At 42.5% G+C, this 19,216-nt stretch overlaps 2 protein-coding genes across 4 annotated transcripts; one reads left to right on the top strand and one right to left on the bottom strand.

Annotated features, from left to right (window-relative positions):
• Positions 1 to 299: 299 nt before the first annotated feature.
• Positions 300 to 3,392, top strand: mrpl28 (mitochondrial ribosomal protein L28). Its single transcript, XM_080503884.1, has 6 exons — positions 300 to 405; positions 1,274 to 1,584; positions 1,673 to 1,825; positions 1,896 to 2,030; positions 2,132 to 2,218; positions 3,019 to 3,392. Exons 1-6 carry the CDS (start codon positions 348 to 350, stop codon positions 3,124 to 3,126), a joined length of 852 nt encoding a protein of 283 aa, XP_080360010.1. The 5' UTR covers positions 300 to 347; the 3' UTR covers positions 3,127 to 3,392.
• Positions 3,393 to 7,055: 3,663 nt separating this feature from the next.
• Positions 7,056 to 19,216, bottom strand: relb (v-rel avian reticuloendotheliosis viral oncogene homolog B). Of its 3 annotated transcripts, XM_080513149.1 has the most exons (11): positions 19,042 to 19,216; positions 18,882 to 18,944; positions 17,493 to 17,674; positions 12,901 to 13,224; positions 11,752 to 11,918; positions 11,571 to 11,662; positions 11,342 to 11,473; positions 11,128 to 11,232; positions 10,485 to 10,700; positions 10,321 to 10,395; positions 7,056 to 10,209 (listed from the first exon to the last, which is right to left on the bottom strand). In XM_080513149.1, exons 1-11 carry the CDS (start codon positions 19,073 to 19,075, stop codon positions 9,776 to 9,778), a joined length of 1,824 nt encoding a protein of 607 aa, XP_080369275.1. In that variant the 5' UTR covers positions 19,076 to 19,216; the 3' UTR covers positions 7,056 to 9,775. The 3 variants fall into 3 exon arrangements, with proteins under 3 accessions (XP_080369275.1, XP_080369277.1, XP_080369276.1); XM_080513151.1 differs by lacking the exons at positions 17,493 to 17,674; positions 18,882 to 18,944; positions 19,042 to 19,216 and adding an exon at positions 16,983 to 17,039; XM_080513150.1 differs by lacking the exons at positions 17,493 to 17,674; positions 18,882 to 18,944; positions 19,042 to 19,216 and adding an exon at positions 16,127 to 16,432.

Raw genomic sequence — 19,216 nt, forward strand, 5'->3', positions numbered from 1 at the left:
TGATTACCATAGACCCATGTTTCTGATATATATTATCTTATTCCTCGCCACTCAAAATCTCGTGACGCCAACACCCCTAACGTCACTTCCGTATGAAACGCAATATAACCGGACGGCAAGCTTTTCCTAAAACAACTGCGAATTCACTGCTTCTGCAAATGTAATTTATTGTTTGCATTTTGCTTTCTTTTCTACTTTATTTGATAGTATGTTTCCTTTTTTTAAGAGTATCGTGAATTATTTTTCCGGATTTCCGGATGGCCCTCCAACCAATCAGATTGCTCTGTTGAGGGGGCGGGGCTATCTTGACGGAAGTAATGGAGCAGGCATGATGTCCTTGTCAGTGAATGTGGATTGAAAAAATATCTTTATGTTTGGTGGACGTCCCGTTTGTATTGTTCGTTGGTAAGAACATTTGGACACATTCTCACCTTGATGTCGTTATTTTTATTGAATCAATTAGATGCATCCGTGTTTGTTGCGTTTAGAAAGACTGCTCGCTGAGCGGAGCCGTTTGCTAATACAAACTTGTAGCTATTACTGACTTGTATTTGGAGCGTAAAACCATCAGTGATCAAACTATTAGTTTATTACCAGTTCATGTACAACATGTGACACCTCGTCGTGTCTCCTGTGGCTTTTGTAACAGTTCTAAAACGTAAAAGCCTTAAATCTGCACAGTGTGCTTATTTCTAAGGTTCCCCTTTAGTTGCTTTTTTTTACTGTTGATTTTTTTTAAGTTGGACCCTACAAGCTAGCATTTATTTATATATTTACTTCCTTACTTATTTAGCTTTTCGGAGCTTTTCTGTTTGGTTGAACACACTGAGATTGACACTGTGATATTAATAGCAGATTTTTATATTGATTGACAAAATTCCATCCAACAGTTTTTATGCTGTTTTATCGTAATTTTGAATGTGAACTATGATCTGTAAGTACATTCGTTTTATTTGGTTTGACATATGTGCATAGTGGCTTATTCCAAATGGTTTCAGACCCCTGCAGAAGAGACAGAATAAGCCAGAATATTTATGTATAATAAGACGGGAATGAGCTTTGTTTCTGCATAATCTTCATAACTTCATTAATACAATCTGAGACACAATTGGGTTTCTCATCACCTCTGGGACGCCTTACTCTCTACTTGTGATAGAAACACAGCAGCTGTTCTATACTTGTAAACAACAACAAACCTCACTACAACCTCGTTTTTCATCACCTGCAGAAACATCTGTAAATCTGTTTACATTTTTCCTTGTATGGGTTTCAGATAACAACCATCGCGGTAAAATCATCATGCCTCTTCATAAATACCCCGTCAAACTATGGGATGCCCTGAAGCTGAAGCAGGGTATCTACGCTCGTCTCCCCAAGCATTACCTCAAGTCCCTTGAGATGAAGGAGCCCACGCCCGTCCACTGGAAGCCCCTTGGTGTGGAGCACCGAGCTAACCCAAAAACAGGGGAGAAGGAGCGAGTGCAGGATGTCCCGATCCCCATTTACTACCCTCCACAGTCTCAGACCGGCCTCTGGGGAGGAGAAGGGTGGATTTCAGGCTATAGATATGCCAACAATGACAAAGTAAGTCTCTTGGAAGATGTTTGCTCTTGATGCTTCTCTTTCATTTGAAATCCTCATAACTATTGTATTCTATTATAACTTTGCTTAGATGTCGACTCGCCTAAAAAAGACCTGGAAACCTCAGCTGCTGAAAAGAGAGCTTTACAGCGAGATCCTCGACCACAGGTTCACCATCACTGTCACCCCTCGCACCCTGGACCTCATTGACGCCGCCTACGGCTTCGACTTTTACATCCTCAAAGTAGGAGAAAGCCACCAAATGCCTTCGCAGGTTCATCTTTCCACTTGACTAATGTTTGAATGTTGTTTAGACGCCGAAGGAGGACCTGAACTCCAAGCTGGGCATGGACTTGAAGAGAGCTATGCTGCTTCGCCTGGCACAAAGAGACGCAAAACTGTATCCCAACGACCCCATGAAGAAGGAGCAGGTCTACAACAAATACAAGGTCGGTCAGATGGCCCCGAGTGTGCAGGAAGCGCAACATGACTTGAGCTGGATAGTGTAAATTGTAACCAAACGTTTTGTTTCCTCTGTGTGTCTGAGCAGCAGTTTGAGATCCCAGAGGAGGCGGCGGAGTGGGTGGGTCTCAGTCTGGAGGAGGCCGCGGAGAAACAAAGGCAGCTTGAGCACAAGGTGACAGGAAGCATTCTCACACTGTGTTTAAGTGGCGGATGCTCCCACTACATATAGCATATTTTTCTAGACTATTGAACGCACCTGAATATAAGCCAATATAAGCCACACCCGCAAAATTTTAAGAAGGAAAAAAAAAAAGTACATATCCAGGCCGCGCTTGACTATGAGCAACAGGCGTTCACGTTGTAACAGGGCATACAATCACTGAGGGTCTTTATCTCTGTCGATAAGGTATTTTATTGGTTATTTGCTGATTGTGATAATGAGGAGGAAGATCTCTCAGTCAAAAGAGTCCAGCAGGGCGGCTTTACGTGATGCACCTGAACGCATCACTCACGGCCATGCAGCTGCTGGAGTTCTGGACCACGGAAAGCAGCATAAGACGAGGTCACGAAGAGCAGAAATGTAATTTTTAGGGCGAGTCTTAGAGAAGCAGAGGCGCTCAGAACGGCATGTACATGTGGAAGTAGAATCTTATGGCATGAAGCCCGTTAACCTGTAAAAATCCATAAATTCGTGAACAAGTGTTCTCCAGCTTACTGTCATTTCATTCTATAACTTTATCCATCCATCATCCAACTCAGTCGACCACAGCTGTCTAATAATGAATAAACACATCACATTCACACCTATGAGCAATTTAGACTCATCAGTTCGTCTTGAATTAATGTTTTTGGACCGTGGGGAGAAGCTGGAGTACCTAGAGAAAAGCCGCAACCAAGAAGAACGCGCAGAGAACAATGTAAACTGCTGAATCGGTGATGTGAACTTGACTTCCTCTCACTCTTGTCTCTCAGGAGCCAGATCCTTTGTTTCAGGTCTATGTGGACAAACTGACAGAGGAGTTGCACATGAAGAAGATGTTGGAGCCACTTCTGGTCGAGAAGAAGGGAACCACCGTCTGACTGCCGAGCTTCTCATGTCGATGATGATGATGATAATAAGGAACTCCTGCGGTTTCTGCTGTCCATCAGGGGGCAACACAAAGCGGGACACGTGTTGAACGAAACCTTATTTATTTGAAATTTGGCTCTTTTGCATTTCAGGTCTTTGCTTCGGACAGTTCGTTCATTACAGGAAAGCTTCTATCAGTGTGAATAATCCCACCGCAGGTGGTGTGACACACGTGTAAGATGTTTCTCAAATTAAAGATGGTCTTGTTTTTCACTAACTTTGTTTCAGCCTCCATTATGGTGAGGAAGTTTTTTCTTTCCAGAGAAATACTTTTAAATTGTATTTCATTGATGATCCTTTGTTTATAAACGTAGAATTCATTCATCAACAGTTTTGTGGTGGGGCTTTGTTGGCCAACTGGATCATTTCCTGCTGCAGCTCTTTAGAGACATTTATGTATTTGAGTCCAGTAAATATTTCAAACAAAATACACATGCATCCGATGACACCGCATCACCTGGCGAGCTCCTTTCTTAGTCGTCCACTGGCTCTTCCCTGGCCTCCTGCAGACAGATGAAGAAGACTGACGGACCTGAGGGCCACATCTTTCCTCTGCTGATCGTTGGGATCTTTGCTCGTCAGGAAATAAAACCCGAATATATATATATATATATATAGAGAGAGAGATTGATAGATAGATAGGTGCCCAGGGTGGAAAACCAGCAGGTCCACCACTGATCTGCATGAGGAGGTGAATAAGAGTAGTTCTCATATTTAATTACTCTTCTATTCGTCACCATGCATGGTGTTGTGAGCACGTTTTGTCACCAGATGGTGCTAAGATAATTTCTAAAATAAAAGTAATCCAGTGCAACGTTTCCATTTAATTTGTGTATATCCCATATAAACTGAAATTGTGACTTATTTTTCATGATTATGTGAAATGCGGTATCTTAAAATGTCTAAATATATCATAAGATCTGATGTTTTGCTTATGATTTAAGTTGATAAACACAAAATTTACTCCTTTTTTTTTTTTTTTTATATGCAATGGTGACTACAAAAATAACTCGTAAAAATAAGTTATTGTGTCAATTATTCTCTTTTTTGAGATGACCCTGTGGAGAGGTTGACTGAAATTAGAGGTCAAAGTGTGTCTTCATTTAAATCCAGTTAAATGTTTCAGCTCCGTGTCTGGAACAACCTGAAATCAGCACTGTAAGCAATGAATCATCAAACATCTTGAAATAGTACTGCAGTTTTATATTAACGAGGAGGGGGAGAAAGATAGTGCGGTTTGTGAAATCTGCATTTGGAAAAACAGACAGTTTCACTTTCAGCCCTTAGTGGTGGTGGTGGTGTGTGTGTGTGTGTGTGTGTGTGTGTGTGTGTGTGTGTGTGTGTGTGTGTGTGTGTGTGTGTGTGTGTGTGTGTGTGTGTGTGTCTGGTCTTGCGAATGCTTCGGGGACTCCCATGGGTGTTGTTCCTGAGCAACGGGGACATAAATGATACCTGGCGAGTGTAAACAGAGAACCTCAATGCTTACGATACAGTTACTGAGTGGAATTTCCCTGTGCTGCTATAAAGCTGCATTAAGTGTGTTTTTTTTTTTTTTTTCCTTTCAAGCCAGACTGATGACAGGAGAGCATCAATCAGGTTCATCTTTACTCACTTGAAGCTTGAAAATAAAGAAGCTTGACCTTTTTAATTCGCAGGGGAAACGACCGATCAGAATCACGTTAGCACATGAAGCTAGAAGTGGTGTGTCCATTACAGGAGACAGACCATCACACCCATACAGGCAAATTAGAGTCAGACATTAGATTTTAAGGCCAGTTTCTGGACTGTGAGAGGAAACCACGTCATACCATGGAAAACACACACACACACACACACACACACACACACACACACACACACACACACACACACACACACACACACACACACACACACAAGTCCACACAGAAACATCCTCAAATCCGCAACTAAGCTCACACACTTAACTACATATCTCATTAAAAACACAATTTCAGAACTGAATTGAAATGATTAAAGTAAGTATCAGGGTAAAAATCTAAAACGTTAACACTTACAATAGTTGCAGACAATACATGGAGATTAAAATCATCTCATTATCACTTGAGTTAAACTTCTTAATCCATATCCATATGGACGGCAACAATATTATTCTATAGTGTGGAAAACTTTAGAAAGTCCAGACCAATAACATCTGTATGGCTTTATCTGAGCAGTATGACCTTACTGGCAGGGATAAGGCTATGTCAGTCCATTGCTGGTTCCCTTTGTGTGATAATTTACTAGATGGTTTCGTCCGCACATAACTCATGATTCCTGCTCAGTGTTTACCATAAATCAACCATCACTTCTGCAAATACTGGAGCCTGTCAGACTGAATCAAATGATGGGAAATACATGATTTGATTAACAGCAATATATCTTCTCTTATCATTTATTTGTGTAGTTTGTCAAAGATAATTATGGGGATTTGGTGTCTTGGGAAACGTATTATTCATAGGATATTCCGCAGACACACATTTTAAAAATTGATGTTATATATTTCTAAGTATCTGAAAGACAGTTGCTCAAACCATCATAAAGAAATTCTCCACAAACTACATTCAACTAGATCATTTAATCTAATGTGATATTAAAGTGAAACATTTAACTTTTTTTTCTCACCCAAAATATTTTGACTGGCAGAGACGCATATCTTGTGCAATTTAACAGTAATTGTTCTCATTGTACTTTGAGCTACAATTAATCCAGACATTTTTTCTGATAATGGGACCAAACCGTTTATGAACAATTTACAGCAATCTTGGCAAATTGCAAGAGACTGGATGAGATTTGGACTCTTATCAGGACCTCCTTATAAACAAAGTCAATACAGCCGTGCCGTAAAAAGACACATTTACAGCTGCAAGTCTTCATGAAACAGCTTCTCTCTGTCTCCCTTCATCACAGGCCTTGACCATTGGAGATAAAAAAGAAAAAAAAAAGCTGATCGTGAAAACAAGTCCTGACAAGTCTGAGGAGGTCATGCTGGTACCATTTCCCAAGAAATGTCTGAATTCCATTTGAGCACTGAGATTAAAGGTGTTGGAAAGGAGCCCGGCGCGGAGTTTCCCGGCTGCAAACCACGCAGTGTTGCGGTCAAGTCAACGGTGACGGGCGCCGCATCGAAAATGGAACACCTGCACTCACCAAACAGGATCCAGACCCATGACACAACTAGACACACCGGTGTTTGTTTTATAAAAACAGCTCCGCAGGTGATCAGGTGATCATGAGGTGGTAAGAGTTCACTAAAGTTCATAATGAAGCTGCGGCTGAAAACTCAGTTTTGACACCGAGGGAAACGTCGAGAAAGTCCAGTCCAAATGAGAATGTGCAGAAACACAAGTTTCTTTTCTTCTCCAATACCAACGGCAGCCTCCACCACTGTTACACCGTTCACCTCCATGTCCTCACCATGCCCATCACTGGAGGTCAAGCTTAAAAAAAAAAAAAGAAAAACTTGGGACAATAAACTGTCGTTTTGTTTTTTTTTTCAGTGACTGTCACTATGTCTCAATCTATTAGTTTCCCAAACCCTGACAAATACCACGCTGACTCAGCAGTGACCACACACTGACATAGAAAGCAGAAAATGAGCTTTTCTTGGTCTCGGTTCTGATTTTCTGTCAAGTGTGTGCAGCGTGAGCCACATTCAGGAGAATCTTAAAAGGAGCCTTTCAGCTGCTGGATAGCTATGTTCAAAAATAATAGCAGTGTTTTTATAAAAGTGAATAAAGCTCAAAATCCTTAGAATATTTTTTTATTTTCTTTCATTAGGAACGCTGCACATGGTATTGTACAACAAATCATGAAGAAAAAAGTATCAATATTTAATTACTTTACAGAATATGAAGGAAAAGGTGATATTTCTGTGTTAAAAAAAATAGCAGTGTCGGCATTTCTCATTACAAACTCAAATGCTTCACGGTCTTCAGAGTGTGCTGTGGCTTGTATTCAGTGTTTGGGGGTCGTCTGACAAACTGTCTGCGGCCCTTGGATCCAAAAAGAACAATCTTACTTTCATCAGTCCACAAAATGTTTCTCCATTTCTCAAGAGGCCAGCCGACATGATGTTTGGCAAATTCAAACCTCTTCAGCACATGTCCTTTTTGCAACAGTGGGACTTTGCGGGGGCTTCTTGCTGGTAGATTAGCCTCACATAAGCGTCTTCTTATTGTCACAGCACTCACATGTACCTTCAAACCGTCTCTGATCTCCCTGGAGCAGACTCTTGGCTTAGTCTTTGCCATTCTGACTATCCTTTGGTCCATTCCAATGGTAGTCTTCCGTTTTCTTCCACGTCTCTCTGGTTTGTCTTTCTATTTTAAAGCATTGGAGATCATTTTAGCTGAGCAGCCGATAATTTCCTGCACTTTTTTATACATTTTCCCCTCTCCAATCAACTTTTTAATCAAAGCACGCTTTTCTTCTGAACAATGTTTGGCACGACCCATCTTTCATCAGTTTTCAAAGAGAATTGCATGCACAACATGTGCTGGCTTCATCCTTAAATAAGGGCCACCTGATTGACACCTGTTTCTTTCACATAATGAATGATCTCACTGATTGAACTCCACACTGCTATTTTTTTTGAACACGCCCCTTTTACTTCATTAGTCAATTACACAGACCCAGGAGTATTCATATCATCAACGTTGGGTCTGTTGGTTCCTCTGACCTTACTACACCTGCTGGTAAATTATTTTCCATTTATTATTATGTTTTATACCAAAAACAGTGATTTATCTGGTTAGTCATGTTGGACTGCTATTATTCTGAACATAGCTGTAAACCTCAAACCCAAAACAAAAGACAAAAGAAAGAGACGCGTCACACTCCGAATAAGTCTGACTCCTTCAACTAGTCCTTTCGTGGATTCTAGCACGACACTGATGATATATAAAATGGAGACATCAAAGGCTACAGGACACGTCATCTGCAGGTTTGTTGTTTCTGTGCATGACAGATGCAGTCAGGAATGTGTGTGGGAAACAGTGGAGGACAAAAGAATGCTGAAATGTCACGTGTCACTCATAATTATCTTTCTGTTGTCATTACACAGTCAACTTTAACGTGCACATGATGACTCTTTATTTTGTTTTTCCATCTTTGACATATTTTCAATTAAACTGTACAGAGGGACGTCACAGTGGAATAAATGACAGGGTGGGGACGGGAAATTAAAACACTCAGCACGAGAGTGAAACTACGGCACAAAAGGAGCTGATGAACAGAGCAATGAAGAGGAAAAGTGGTTTCTATTGTATATCGGTAGATTAAATATTAAATAGGCCAGCCGGTGAATAAAAAAACAACAACAAACAAACTACAAAAGCAATACTAAGAAAGTGATGTGAAACTACTGTGCTTAAGACTTTTTGACCGCTTCTCTTCACGAGTCAGGTCATTTTCTCAAAACAGCAATTTATAAATGATCGCCTTCACCTCCACAACTCAGCTGAGATTATTTGATTGTACCAAAAACAACCTGCTTCCTACCTGTTGTTTTCAGATCTCACTGGCGTGGGACAACTGGGGACTTGAAACCTCACTACTTTAGTCATTTGAATGGAATCCTCGCACCATTTGTGCAAGTATTCAGTCAAATTTGGGTCAAAACTCGCCTGATGTGTGTATGTATGACACACGATCCTCACTCATGACACTTGTCTGGATAAAATCGCTCATTTTTATCACTTTGCAAGCCGAGAATCAATGCATGACTTTCGTGTGCAACAGTTGCATTACTTTAATATCAATGTAGGATTCCTCCCCACTTCACGTAGAATTTTGTCATCATACCAAAATGGAACAAATCAAAGTGCAGAAGCTGCTGGATCAGGACCACAAAGCTGGATGGAAACCAGATTAATATTGCAGAAGACTTTTTTTTGTCGTTCCATCTTCGAAAGGAGATGAACAACATTCAGTTTCATTATAACTTATTTGGAACGTCTCAGACTACAAGACCACCGAAGAGTGAAGATTCTGAACATGTTTAATGTTCAAGAGACATTAGCGAAGCTCTGTGGCAAACACAGAGAACATCTGATCTTTAAATGTACTGACATGTTTAAAAAGAGATGAGATGTCTCTCAAATTTGTCTTTCTAAGCTTTAGTAGTTGGTTTTTCAACTAGAAGAGAATATTTGAACCATGAATATCATGACATTTTTGTAAAAAAAAAGCCCTCGTGTCCTCAGTGTCACTATTTCCATGGATTACGTCAGATAGAGCAGGACTCATTACTTCACGAGTGCAAGAGAAGCTTGCCGTTTGGACCTGATGCACCAGATAAATGGAAATGATAATGACACACACACAAAATCCCTTTTGTGGGAGCAGATTAGCCGGCCACCGACTGCTGCAGGAGCATGGTGAGATTATACATGATAAACGCGAGTGTTTAATTTGTGCTAGAAAGATAATGCTAAGTGGACACTGGCCCTGAGCTAAGGGACCCTTAGCGGTTTCACGTACGCGGTGCGTGGCTGAGGTGTCAAACCCTCATCAAGAAGGTGTTTTCAAAACTGTACAAAAAAAGAAAGTCGATTGTGCCTCATGATCCAAGCAGTCCCATCATTGGAGCTCCTCTTCAGTTTTCACCTGAACCATGTCGTCCTGCAGCTCCGGCTGCACATTCTGAGTCTCGTTAAACAGCGTGTTGAATTGAAAGTCAATGTAATTGGAATAGTCCGGCACGAAAGAGCCACTGTTCTGGTTGAAGTTCATGTTGGTGTTGGCGAAGGTGGAGCCGGCGTCGGGCGTCGGGTTGAAGCCGCACGGCGCGGACGCCGGCGAGGGGATAGCGGGGTTGTTGTACACCTCCCAGAACTCCGGCGACTCCAGCAGCTGATTGATGAGCGCCGCCTCGTCCTGGGATTCACAGTAATTCATTTCCTCCACGGCGGAGGCAGCGGGCAGCGTGGGCTGCAGCCTCTCGTCGGGAGTCATCACGTTCTGCGTCCCCAGGAGGAAGAGTAAGGTCTGTTCTGGTGCGGGTAAACTCTCCGCTGCAGGGCGACAAACCGAGTAAGTTACATACACAAAATAAAGCGGGGAGAAATAAAACTGACGGTCGGTCAAGAGTTTGGGTTAAAGTCACTCCGACGTCAATTTCTCACCTCTGACACAAGGTTTGTCCTTGAAAGTGATGTCCGACTTGATGGTGGCTCTCTTCCTCTTCACCTCATATGGATCTGTGAACAAAAACCCCATGACCTCACATTCACCCGTAATGCAACTAATCTGAACTGTGACCAGTGAATTCATCCCGCGTCTGACTGACCGATGTCTTGCGGCAGGTACGTGAACGTGACCGGGTCGCTCTCCATCTGGTCAGAGATGCGACGCAGAACGACGCTGACGTCCACCTTGTCCGAGATGTCTTGGTCCTGGTACGGCGGCGTCTTGAAGACGATGCCGATCTGTCGGTGCACGTCTGTCTGAGAAAACTCCCCGTTTGCCTTCCACAAGCCGTGTCTGAAGAGGATTTCTATGTCATCTGGAGCCAAATACACACACAGAAGCAAATCAAGAAACGCACCAAGAATCAATAGTCATTTCTATTTTATTTATTTTTTTCGTACTTGGCTCAAAATTCAAAATACCAAAAATGTAGCTTTGACATCTTTTGCAGTGTACAACTTTACAGAAATACTTTAAATACACTGTGAACAGTGATGAATCTCCAGATCAGAGAAAGTTATTTGTGGTGGATTACTTGCACACACCTTTTAAATGTGACACATGTGCTTTATGGTAGTAAGAGTTATGTTTACCGGCAATATGCCAAATCCTAATGACAGGATATGAATAAAACTGTTATAACAGAAACGGGGCTCATATCGTCTTAAGTTGACTTTACTTTTAGAATTAGTTTCTAGTCTGACACACCCTTTAATCAATCTTTCTCCAAAATGTATGCTTACCTTTCTGCACTTTGTCACACAGCATGTAAACTTCTGTCTTTCCCAAACAGGAACCTCGGTACTGGTTCAAACGGCTGATCTTCAGTTGCGACGTCGTCGTGGCCTCTTTAAAAAAGAAGAAACGACAGCAGATCACGCGAGGATCGAGAAACGCGCCACGTGGTTCTGATTGTCGCCGGTGAACCGTGGAGGAAGAGGAGCGTGTGCTTCGTACTCTTGTCGTAGATGGGTTTGGACACCACGGGGCTGAGCGAGTCGTTGCTGCCGTCGTCCCACTCCAGCTCACACTGGAAACACAGGCGCACCGCATTCATGTCGATGTCCTCGATCCCCTTTGTGTGACCGGCTGACGGGTGAGAGAAAACACAAGATCAACACGTCAGCCGTGCCTCGAGGACATTCGCTTGAAGAATTGATTTTTTGTGCGTCTCTGCGTGACGCACTTTGAAAGGGGTCGATGTTTTGGCTTCTTCTCTTCTGTAGCGACTGGTCGAGGTCCCTCCTCTTCACGCACTGAATACCGAGGTTCGCGAAGCTGTGAGTCGAAGCACATCCGGATTTAATAACGTGCGAAACTGAGAAATCACAGGGACATCATGAGAGTTGCACGGGACCGAGGTTCACCTGTGACGTCGGCTGCTGTGAGGATTGAAGGAGACCACACAGATTCCCGATTCGTTCGGACAGTCTTTACCCACGAGGCAGTGCGGGTGCGGCCGGTGGGGGAGGTCTTTGGTCACCAGGGACACGGTGACCGTCACCTTGTTAATGTGCTCAACGGAACCCTGAATCTGAGAGAGAAGAGGGAAGCTTCTTTTGAGTCAATGTGAATTGCTGGTTAATGTTGGACTTCTGGAGGAATGATTTTGTTGTTAAAGGTTATTTTGAGTTATAGGAAATAAAAAGCATTACTAGAGGGTGGTCAGATAATTAGGTCTTTAAAATAGTGAAATAAGATAGTGTGAAGGATTGTGATAATTGAAGTCCTACTGCACAAATATTTGGTCTTCATGACATTTACATCACAATCAATTACAGATATGTGCATTTTAAAAAAAGGAACGCATTATTTATAGACTCCATTTACTCCTTTCATTTTGTGGCAAGAGCAGTTTATCCTACATTATAAATGCAAAAGTTAAAGAAATTTAAAATGTAAATGTAAATATTCCAGTAGCTGTAACCGAGCAGTGCAAGTGTTTTGATACAATAAAGCGACAAACTTGACTCAGGCTTTGTTTGTCCAGTCAGCAACCAAAGGTTTTTAGAAAATTAGAGACAATTATAGAAGAAAAAAAATGTAATCCTCCAAAACAGACCCATAGAGCAAAAATAATTAAAATTAGTGGAATTATTTGTAATTTAATCAGTAATCTATTATTACTTTGCTGGGTTTTTAGAATCACTGAACCTACTGAATAAATCTTAAAAAAAAAAGAAAAAGAAAAGAATCTCATACTAAACACCAAGAAATGCATATATGTGGAGGCAGGGCGTCTCTTAAGAAATCTTAGATTTAATCACACAAACTGAACACGGTTTCTGTGTAGTTGTGTGGAAACAGTGAGAAGCGTGTCGGTGTGTTTCTCAGTCACTAGACGGGGGGGGGGGGGGGGGGGTCCGCCTCTTCTGTTTAACCACACTGGGTTTTGAGGGGACTTTCTACATTGCACCACCAACCCACATCCTCCCAACTCCACCCATCTGCTACGTGGGGATTCAAGGGGTTAAATTCCTCCCCAACCGTCGGCCTGAGAGGTCCAGAGTGTCTACCTCGATGGCAGGTTGAGTCTTGTTTGCGTCGGTGCTGTACGCTCCCAGGATGCTGCCGGCCGAGCGTCCCTCGCACTCGTATCGGAACCTCATGCCGCGGTCTTTGGGCTCCTCCGCCACCACCAGCCGCGGCTTCTCCAGCACGCGGTCCAGTATGTCGGCGTCGCTCAGGCTCTCCGGGGAGACGCAGCCGGCCGTCTTCGTGCGCGGGGATCCGCGACCACGTAGCGAGGTGCCGGCGGAGGAGGGGGCTCTGCGCGAGGAATGAGGCGACGCCATCTGTCTGGTGGAGCACGCCGTCCGCCGCACTGCAGAGTAGCTTGGCTGTGAGGAAGAAAACACAAGTTAATCATCGAAATATTACTAAACAAGTGACGGATTACGAAGCGACGCCAATGCCCATCATGCGCAAATGCCGGTTGTGGACTTCAGTTCAATACCCAACACCATAATCCTCTCCGGACTGGTCACTAAGCTGCAGGACATCACACTCTCCTCCTCCTCCTCCTCCTCCCTGTGCAGGTCGGTCTACAGCCCTCCGACCAGCAGTCAGCAAGTGTCCAATCACGCTCACGCACCCTGAACATCGGTGGCCCCCAGGCCTGTGTGCTGAGCCTTCTGCTGAACTCACTATACACTTATATGACTGTGTAAGACCATCATTAAGCTCCCTCTCAAGGTGCATTGTCAGCGTTTTGACCGGGAGCATCATCATCATCACCTGGCAGGGCACTGTCAGAACAACCGTCCCCAACCTGCAAGATGTCTACAACAAACAATGCAGGTGAAAGGTCAGGAAGATTCTGAGGAGCCCTCCTCCCTTCCCACAGACTGTTCTCTCTGCTGCCAGCAGGGCGGCGTTACCGCTGCCTGAAGGAAAACCGAGCGGGTCAGGAGGAGCTTCTTTCCTCAGGCTGCCTGATGATCCTGGAACAACAGAGTCAACAGACAAAGTGCATCGTACAAATATGTTTTGCATTATTTGACACTTTGATTTATCTTGCTTATTCCATCCATCCATCTATCTATAAATGTATTCGTATCGCTCTGTGTGTTTTCATTCTTGTCATTGACGTTGCTGTTTCAGTCTGGATCCGGTGTTAAAAACATTTCACTACACATTATAGTGTGTAATTGCGTGCGTGACAAATAAAAAGGTCAAACTTAAAGTGCATCCTTATTGAGTTCAACACAATCTGGGGCTTTGTTGGTTCATCTTCAGAATGGCCACAAGCCTTCTGTGGCTTCAGATGAGCTTTAGACACAAACCGCTCTGGGACAAGTATTTGTCTGCAGACTGCATGACTCAGCTCGGGATTAACGCGGGATTGAGGAGTTTCACACTTTGACTGTGAGCGCGAGCTCAGTTTAAACTTTAGTCAGAAAGAAAATCTGCACTGATTTGAACTAAAAATCCAAAATATTTTGAGATTTATCAATGCAGATCTCAGTTTTTCTAACTTTGAGTATTGTATGTTATTTCCTTCATGTACATTTTAGAAAAATAAAAGATAATCCTGTGACATGTGAATGAAGCCAGAGGTAGTAAAACCTTTTTCACCTCACACCACACACCATAGGGACAGTTTAATGTTAGTTTCCCCCTATAAATCTTTTTCAGATCTTACAAATAAACATCAGAATTAAATTGAAAAACCCCAAACTTTTTTTATTACTTAATGACCACATTGAGTAAATAAGATAGTAACACATGATGATAAAAGGTTTCAAGCATTTTATTTTTTATTTTTTACATTTCAATTATGATAATGTGATCATATTCAAAATGTTCGCCATACTACTTTTTATTTATGGAGATTTCACAGTATGAATTAATAGAGCAAAAAAAAAAAAAGAGCTTATTAGCGCCAATTAAGGAGCCATTATTTTGCAGCACAATGAGCAGATCACACCCATCAATCAAAAGCGAGGGACACTTGTAGTAGCAGTAGTAATAGTAGTAGTGTTTTATTTGAACCGGTGAAACTGGTTTAGAGCAATGATCTCTTTGGCCGAGACAGCAGCATTAACAAAATAATCACAAAACTACAAATAAACTAAAACCAAAAACAAGAGCTTCAAACATTAAACTTTATGGTTTTTTTTTAATAGACCATTACCAAAAGATTATCCTTATTATGTTGCCAACATTTTATTGTTACCTTCGCCAATGAAAGAATTGAGGTGAAGGTTAGGTTTTTGTCTGCGTGTCTTTATTTCTTTCTTTCTTTCTTTACGTCCTTTACCAACGAGAGTTGGGTCAAAGGTTAGGTTTTTGTCCGTGTGTATTTATTGGATTGTATGCATGTATGCATTTTAGCAATTTATCGCAAAAATTATCAACCTGAATTGGATGAACGGTTGACAAATGACTTGTCGTCCTCAAAGGACCAATCCATTAGATTTTAGGATCGAATCGATCCTGGGGAAGAAAGATTTTTACTCTATTGTCGATGCCGGAGCTCGGCGGTGAGTCGTTACTCAGCGCTGAAGCTACCATGAGCTGCCATGAGATGACCTTGTAATCTATTGGTTTCCATGGTGACAAATGTGCCGCTGTCGAAGGTATGTGCTCTACTGAGTGCCCGTTCTCGTTGGTTTGTATGGATGTATGTATAACAGAACATGATTTAACCTTAACATTGCAAAGTGGCGTTGGTGAAGGCATGTCTGCTATGAAACAGCAAGTGTGGTTGAACGATTCTATTTGTGTTTTTAAGTACCTCCCTCCTTTCGAGAGTCTCCTGCCTTTTGAAAGTGAAGTGACATAATATTGCTGTAAACTCAAGAAATTATGCGGCAGCAGCGCATAATAAAAACAGACTTTCTCAAAGAACAGAATAGAGAAGCAGGTGTCCATCAGGTGGGGTTGGAGACGACTGGCTGCATCTTTCGTCCTTCACACATGCACTTTTTCCATCATTGCACACAGTCGACCATGTGCTCTCTGACTCCTCCTCACATCTGATCCTTTTTTTCCGTTACACCACAGACCGCTGAGCCTTTCCATTCCCTCTTGCAGTTAATGTGCGACATACCTCTGTCTCTCTCCGTTTCTTTTACTTTCTCTACTACACCATGACTCATCCACACACACACACACACACACACACACACACACACACACACACACACACACACACACACACACACACACTCTCTCTGCCCCCGAATTGACTTCAACAAAAGAAAGCAAAAAATATGACCGTTGAAGTTTCACACTTACTGATTCAACAAATGATGAAGATTCAAGCCTGCGGGGAACAAAGAGGTAAAGAAGCTGCCTCCCTTGTGGCCCGTGAAGCCGATCAGACTGTTGCTGCAGAGCTCCGGCTGACGCCTCCGCATTAGATCACGTTTCCTAATAAGTCGTCGAGCTGCAGATGTTTGTTGTCAAAGCGGTTTGCGTGGGCCGCGAGAGTGCCCGCCCGAGCATACCTGCGAGCCTTAAAAACCCAGAGAAACTAAAACAAAAGCCCGGCGGAGCAAGGCGGGCAGCAGGAAAAAGGAAGACAGGCCGGCCTGATGTCCACCCACCAATTGCAGGGGCGACACAGAGAGAAAAATGTAACCTTTAACCTCCGGGAGGGCTTGGCTGGTCAACACAAGGACAGCAAACTGAAAGCAGGGGTCAGATTACAGCTCTTCTCCTCCTCTTCCTCTCTCTCTCTCACTCTCCTCCTCCTTTCTTCTCAGCCTCCTCCCACAGAGGAGCATGGCAGGGAGGTGTGTGACACACACAGGTTTCACACACTCATAACATTTATAACGAGCTGCATTTGCACACTAATTTTAGCCACGCCGCCTCAGCAGATCATTGAGATTAGAAACGTGTTGAACCCGTTTTGTTGCTGCTGTTTGCTCACGAATCAGATTACAACGGTCCTCCCCTGAACGCTGACTGGAAACCACGTGCTTGATGGTAAACGGCGGGCCTGCCGCGCTGCACGAGTGCTCAGCGGCACTGCAGTCCCTCTACACGTATTCCTGTTTTTGACCCCCCCCCACAGTGAGGAAGCCGTACCCATGCTCAACCGCCTGACGAGGACAAACCAGTGCATCAAGTCACACTCCAGAATTACCTCTTTAACTATGCACTTCTCATTCTGGGTTCTTGAATTCAGTATTTGTAATCTCAGGCGAAGAATCTCTGAAAGGTTAGAAAAGTGCTGGACAAACTGTCACAAACCCAATTTATACCTCTAATAACAAAGCATTTAATCCTGCTTATTGAGAAGCAAAACACCTTTTAATATCTTTTGTGTAATAATTCACCAACTCTTGTTTAGGAATTGTTACAAAGCTTCAGTGGCTCAGATGACGACAAACAAGTTCAGATTCATACACTTTATGATTTGTCTGATAAAAGCACTGACAAATGACTGTGTTGTGTTTGGTGCTATATAAATAAAATTGTATTGAATTGAATGACGTTTTCATCTTGGATTCTTTTTATAGGATTGTTTATGTTATAGTTGTATCAAAGGTTTCCCAAGGCTGACCAAAGAAACCAGACGAGGCGCAAACCAAAACAACACAAATGCAAATGACTCCACTGATACAGAAGCACCTCACCCTGAATTCATCCTCACCTCACAGGCGGTGCCTCGCGCCACCAGCACAGGTTTGGACGTGGGCGGGGAGCTCTGTAGGGGGGTCCTGTGGTTTTGTGCGAGGGGGGTGTGGCAGAGGAGGTCACCAGGAGGAGGAGGAGGCCCGGGGAGGGAGACGCTCGAGCGCACATTCTCCTCAGCAATGATTTCATAGATAAGATCTGTAAACAGTGATGACAATCAATTTAAATCTCAGATGGAAGCCTGAATGAAAAACGGATTCATTATTTGAATCATCACATTTTAATAATATAAAATCAATGCTCATCCAGCGTTAAAAAAAAAAAGACTTTTGATCACAGTAGACTGAGAAGTATTTACATGTTGATGTCAATGGTAATACATGCTACTCATACCAAATGTTATATTTGCATTTGAGGACACATGACATTAACATGAAGTGTCACATGGACGACTCATTTTGGAGCTTAATGGTCATAAGATGAGCACCGAGAGGATTTGTGTGGTTTACCGTCGCAGAAAAACAGCTGCTTGTATCCATATAGGTCACATGTTCTTCTTCTGATGTTTACTTAATTTGATATACGAGGGTCAGACATATAAATGCCTGGTGGACGGGGGGCTGTGGTCTGTCTGGACTCACACCGGTCACAAACTGATCCCACACAAATGTGATGCATGAAAAACTAACATCTGTTAGTGCAGTTCATCAAATCTGAACGTTTACTGCTTTTATTGATTGGTCATGGACAGAATTTTCTGAAGATTGTAGTTTATTGGAACTTATTTAGAACAAAAAACAAAATAATTACGGATTTATAGTAAGCAATTACACAGTGTGTGTCCCCGTGAAGTGGTGAGTAATGAATATGGGGGTGTGTCTCAAAGGATTTTATACAGTGGCAAAAATATTATTTCGTCCAGGCAAATCATATTTATTGCACATAACCTAAAATATTTAAAGCTTTTAGTGTTTTATTCTATATGACTGTTACTTATAGGTCTTTTTATGACACAGCCTGGCAAATTATGGCACTCTGAGAGATTTTTGAATTGCAAATGCACAGCGACAGAATATTATCATAACTTATTAAAACAATAGTATCACATACTTTTCCTACTGTCTTGACCAAATGTTATTGTCACAAATCCTAACAAAATGCTTGAAACTATCAACATTTCCATGATATTCTTATTTTGTGAGCTCTGAAGCCACAAATACATGAAATACTGTCTGGATTGTTCTTTATAACCTCACAAACATGTGAACCAACAGGCAGAAGCAGAAATACACTTCATAGGTTACTTCCCCTTTTTTTGAAGGAGGAAGCATGGATTTGTGTCAACGAGCATAAAGTGAAAAGAAATTTAAATAAAAACAAGACAAGAAGGAGAAGGAGAACTCACTGAGGTCTGAGGGGCCAGCATGAGGGAAGGCGGGCAGGGTCCCGGGGATGGGTGTTGGCTCCTCTGCAATGACACATCACATGCCAGAGGATGATGTCAGCTCTCACTCTCTCTCTCTCACAAACACAATAAAAACACACAATAGAGGCTTGAAACATACCAGAGTTGCCATTAAACATATCCATGTCTTTCATCGCATGTGAGGAGTCTTTAAAGACGTCAAAAAAAAAAAAAGGAACTACAGCCAAGTGTCCTCAGAAGTCCGGAGTTTTCTGCTCCTCCGGCAATAAAAGTGTGATGTTTACAGGACGGAGGCGGTGAGGTTCAGCCCTGAG

Source organism: Blennius ocellaris (assembly GCF_963422515.1).
Source record: "Blennius ocellaris genome assembly, chromosome: 2".
NCBI lineage: Eukaryota > Metazoa > Chordata > Actinopteri > Blenniiformes > Blenniidae > Blennius > Blennius ocellaris.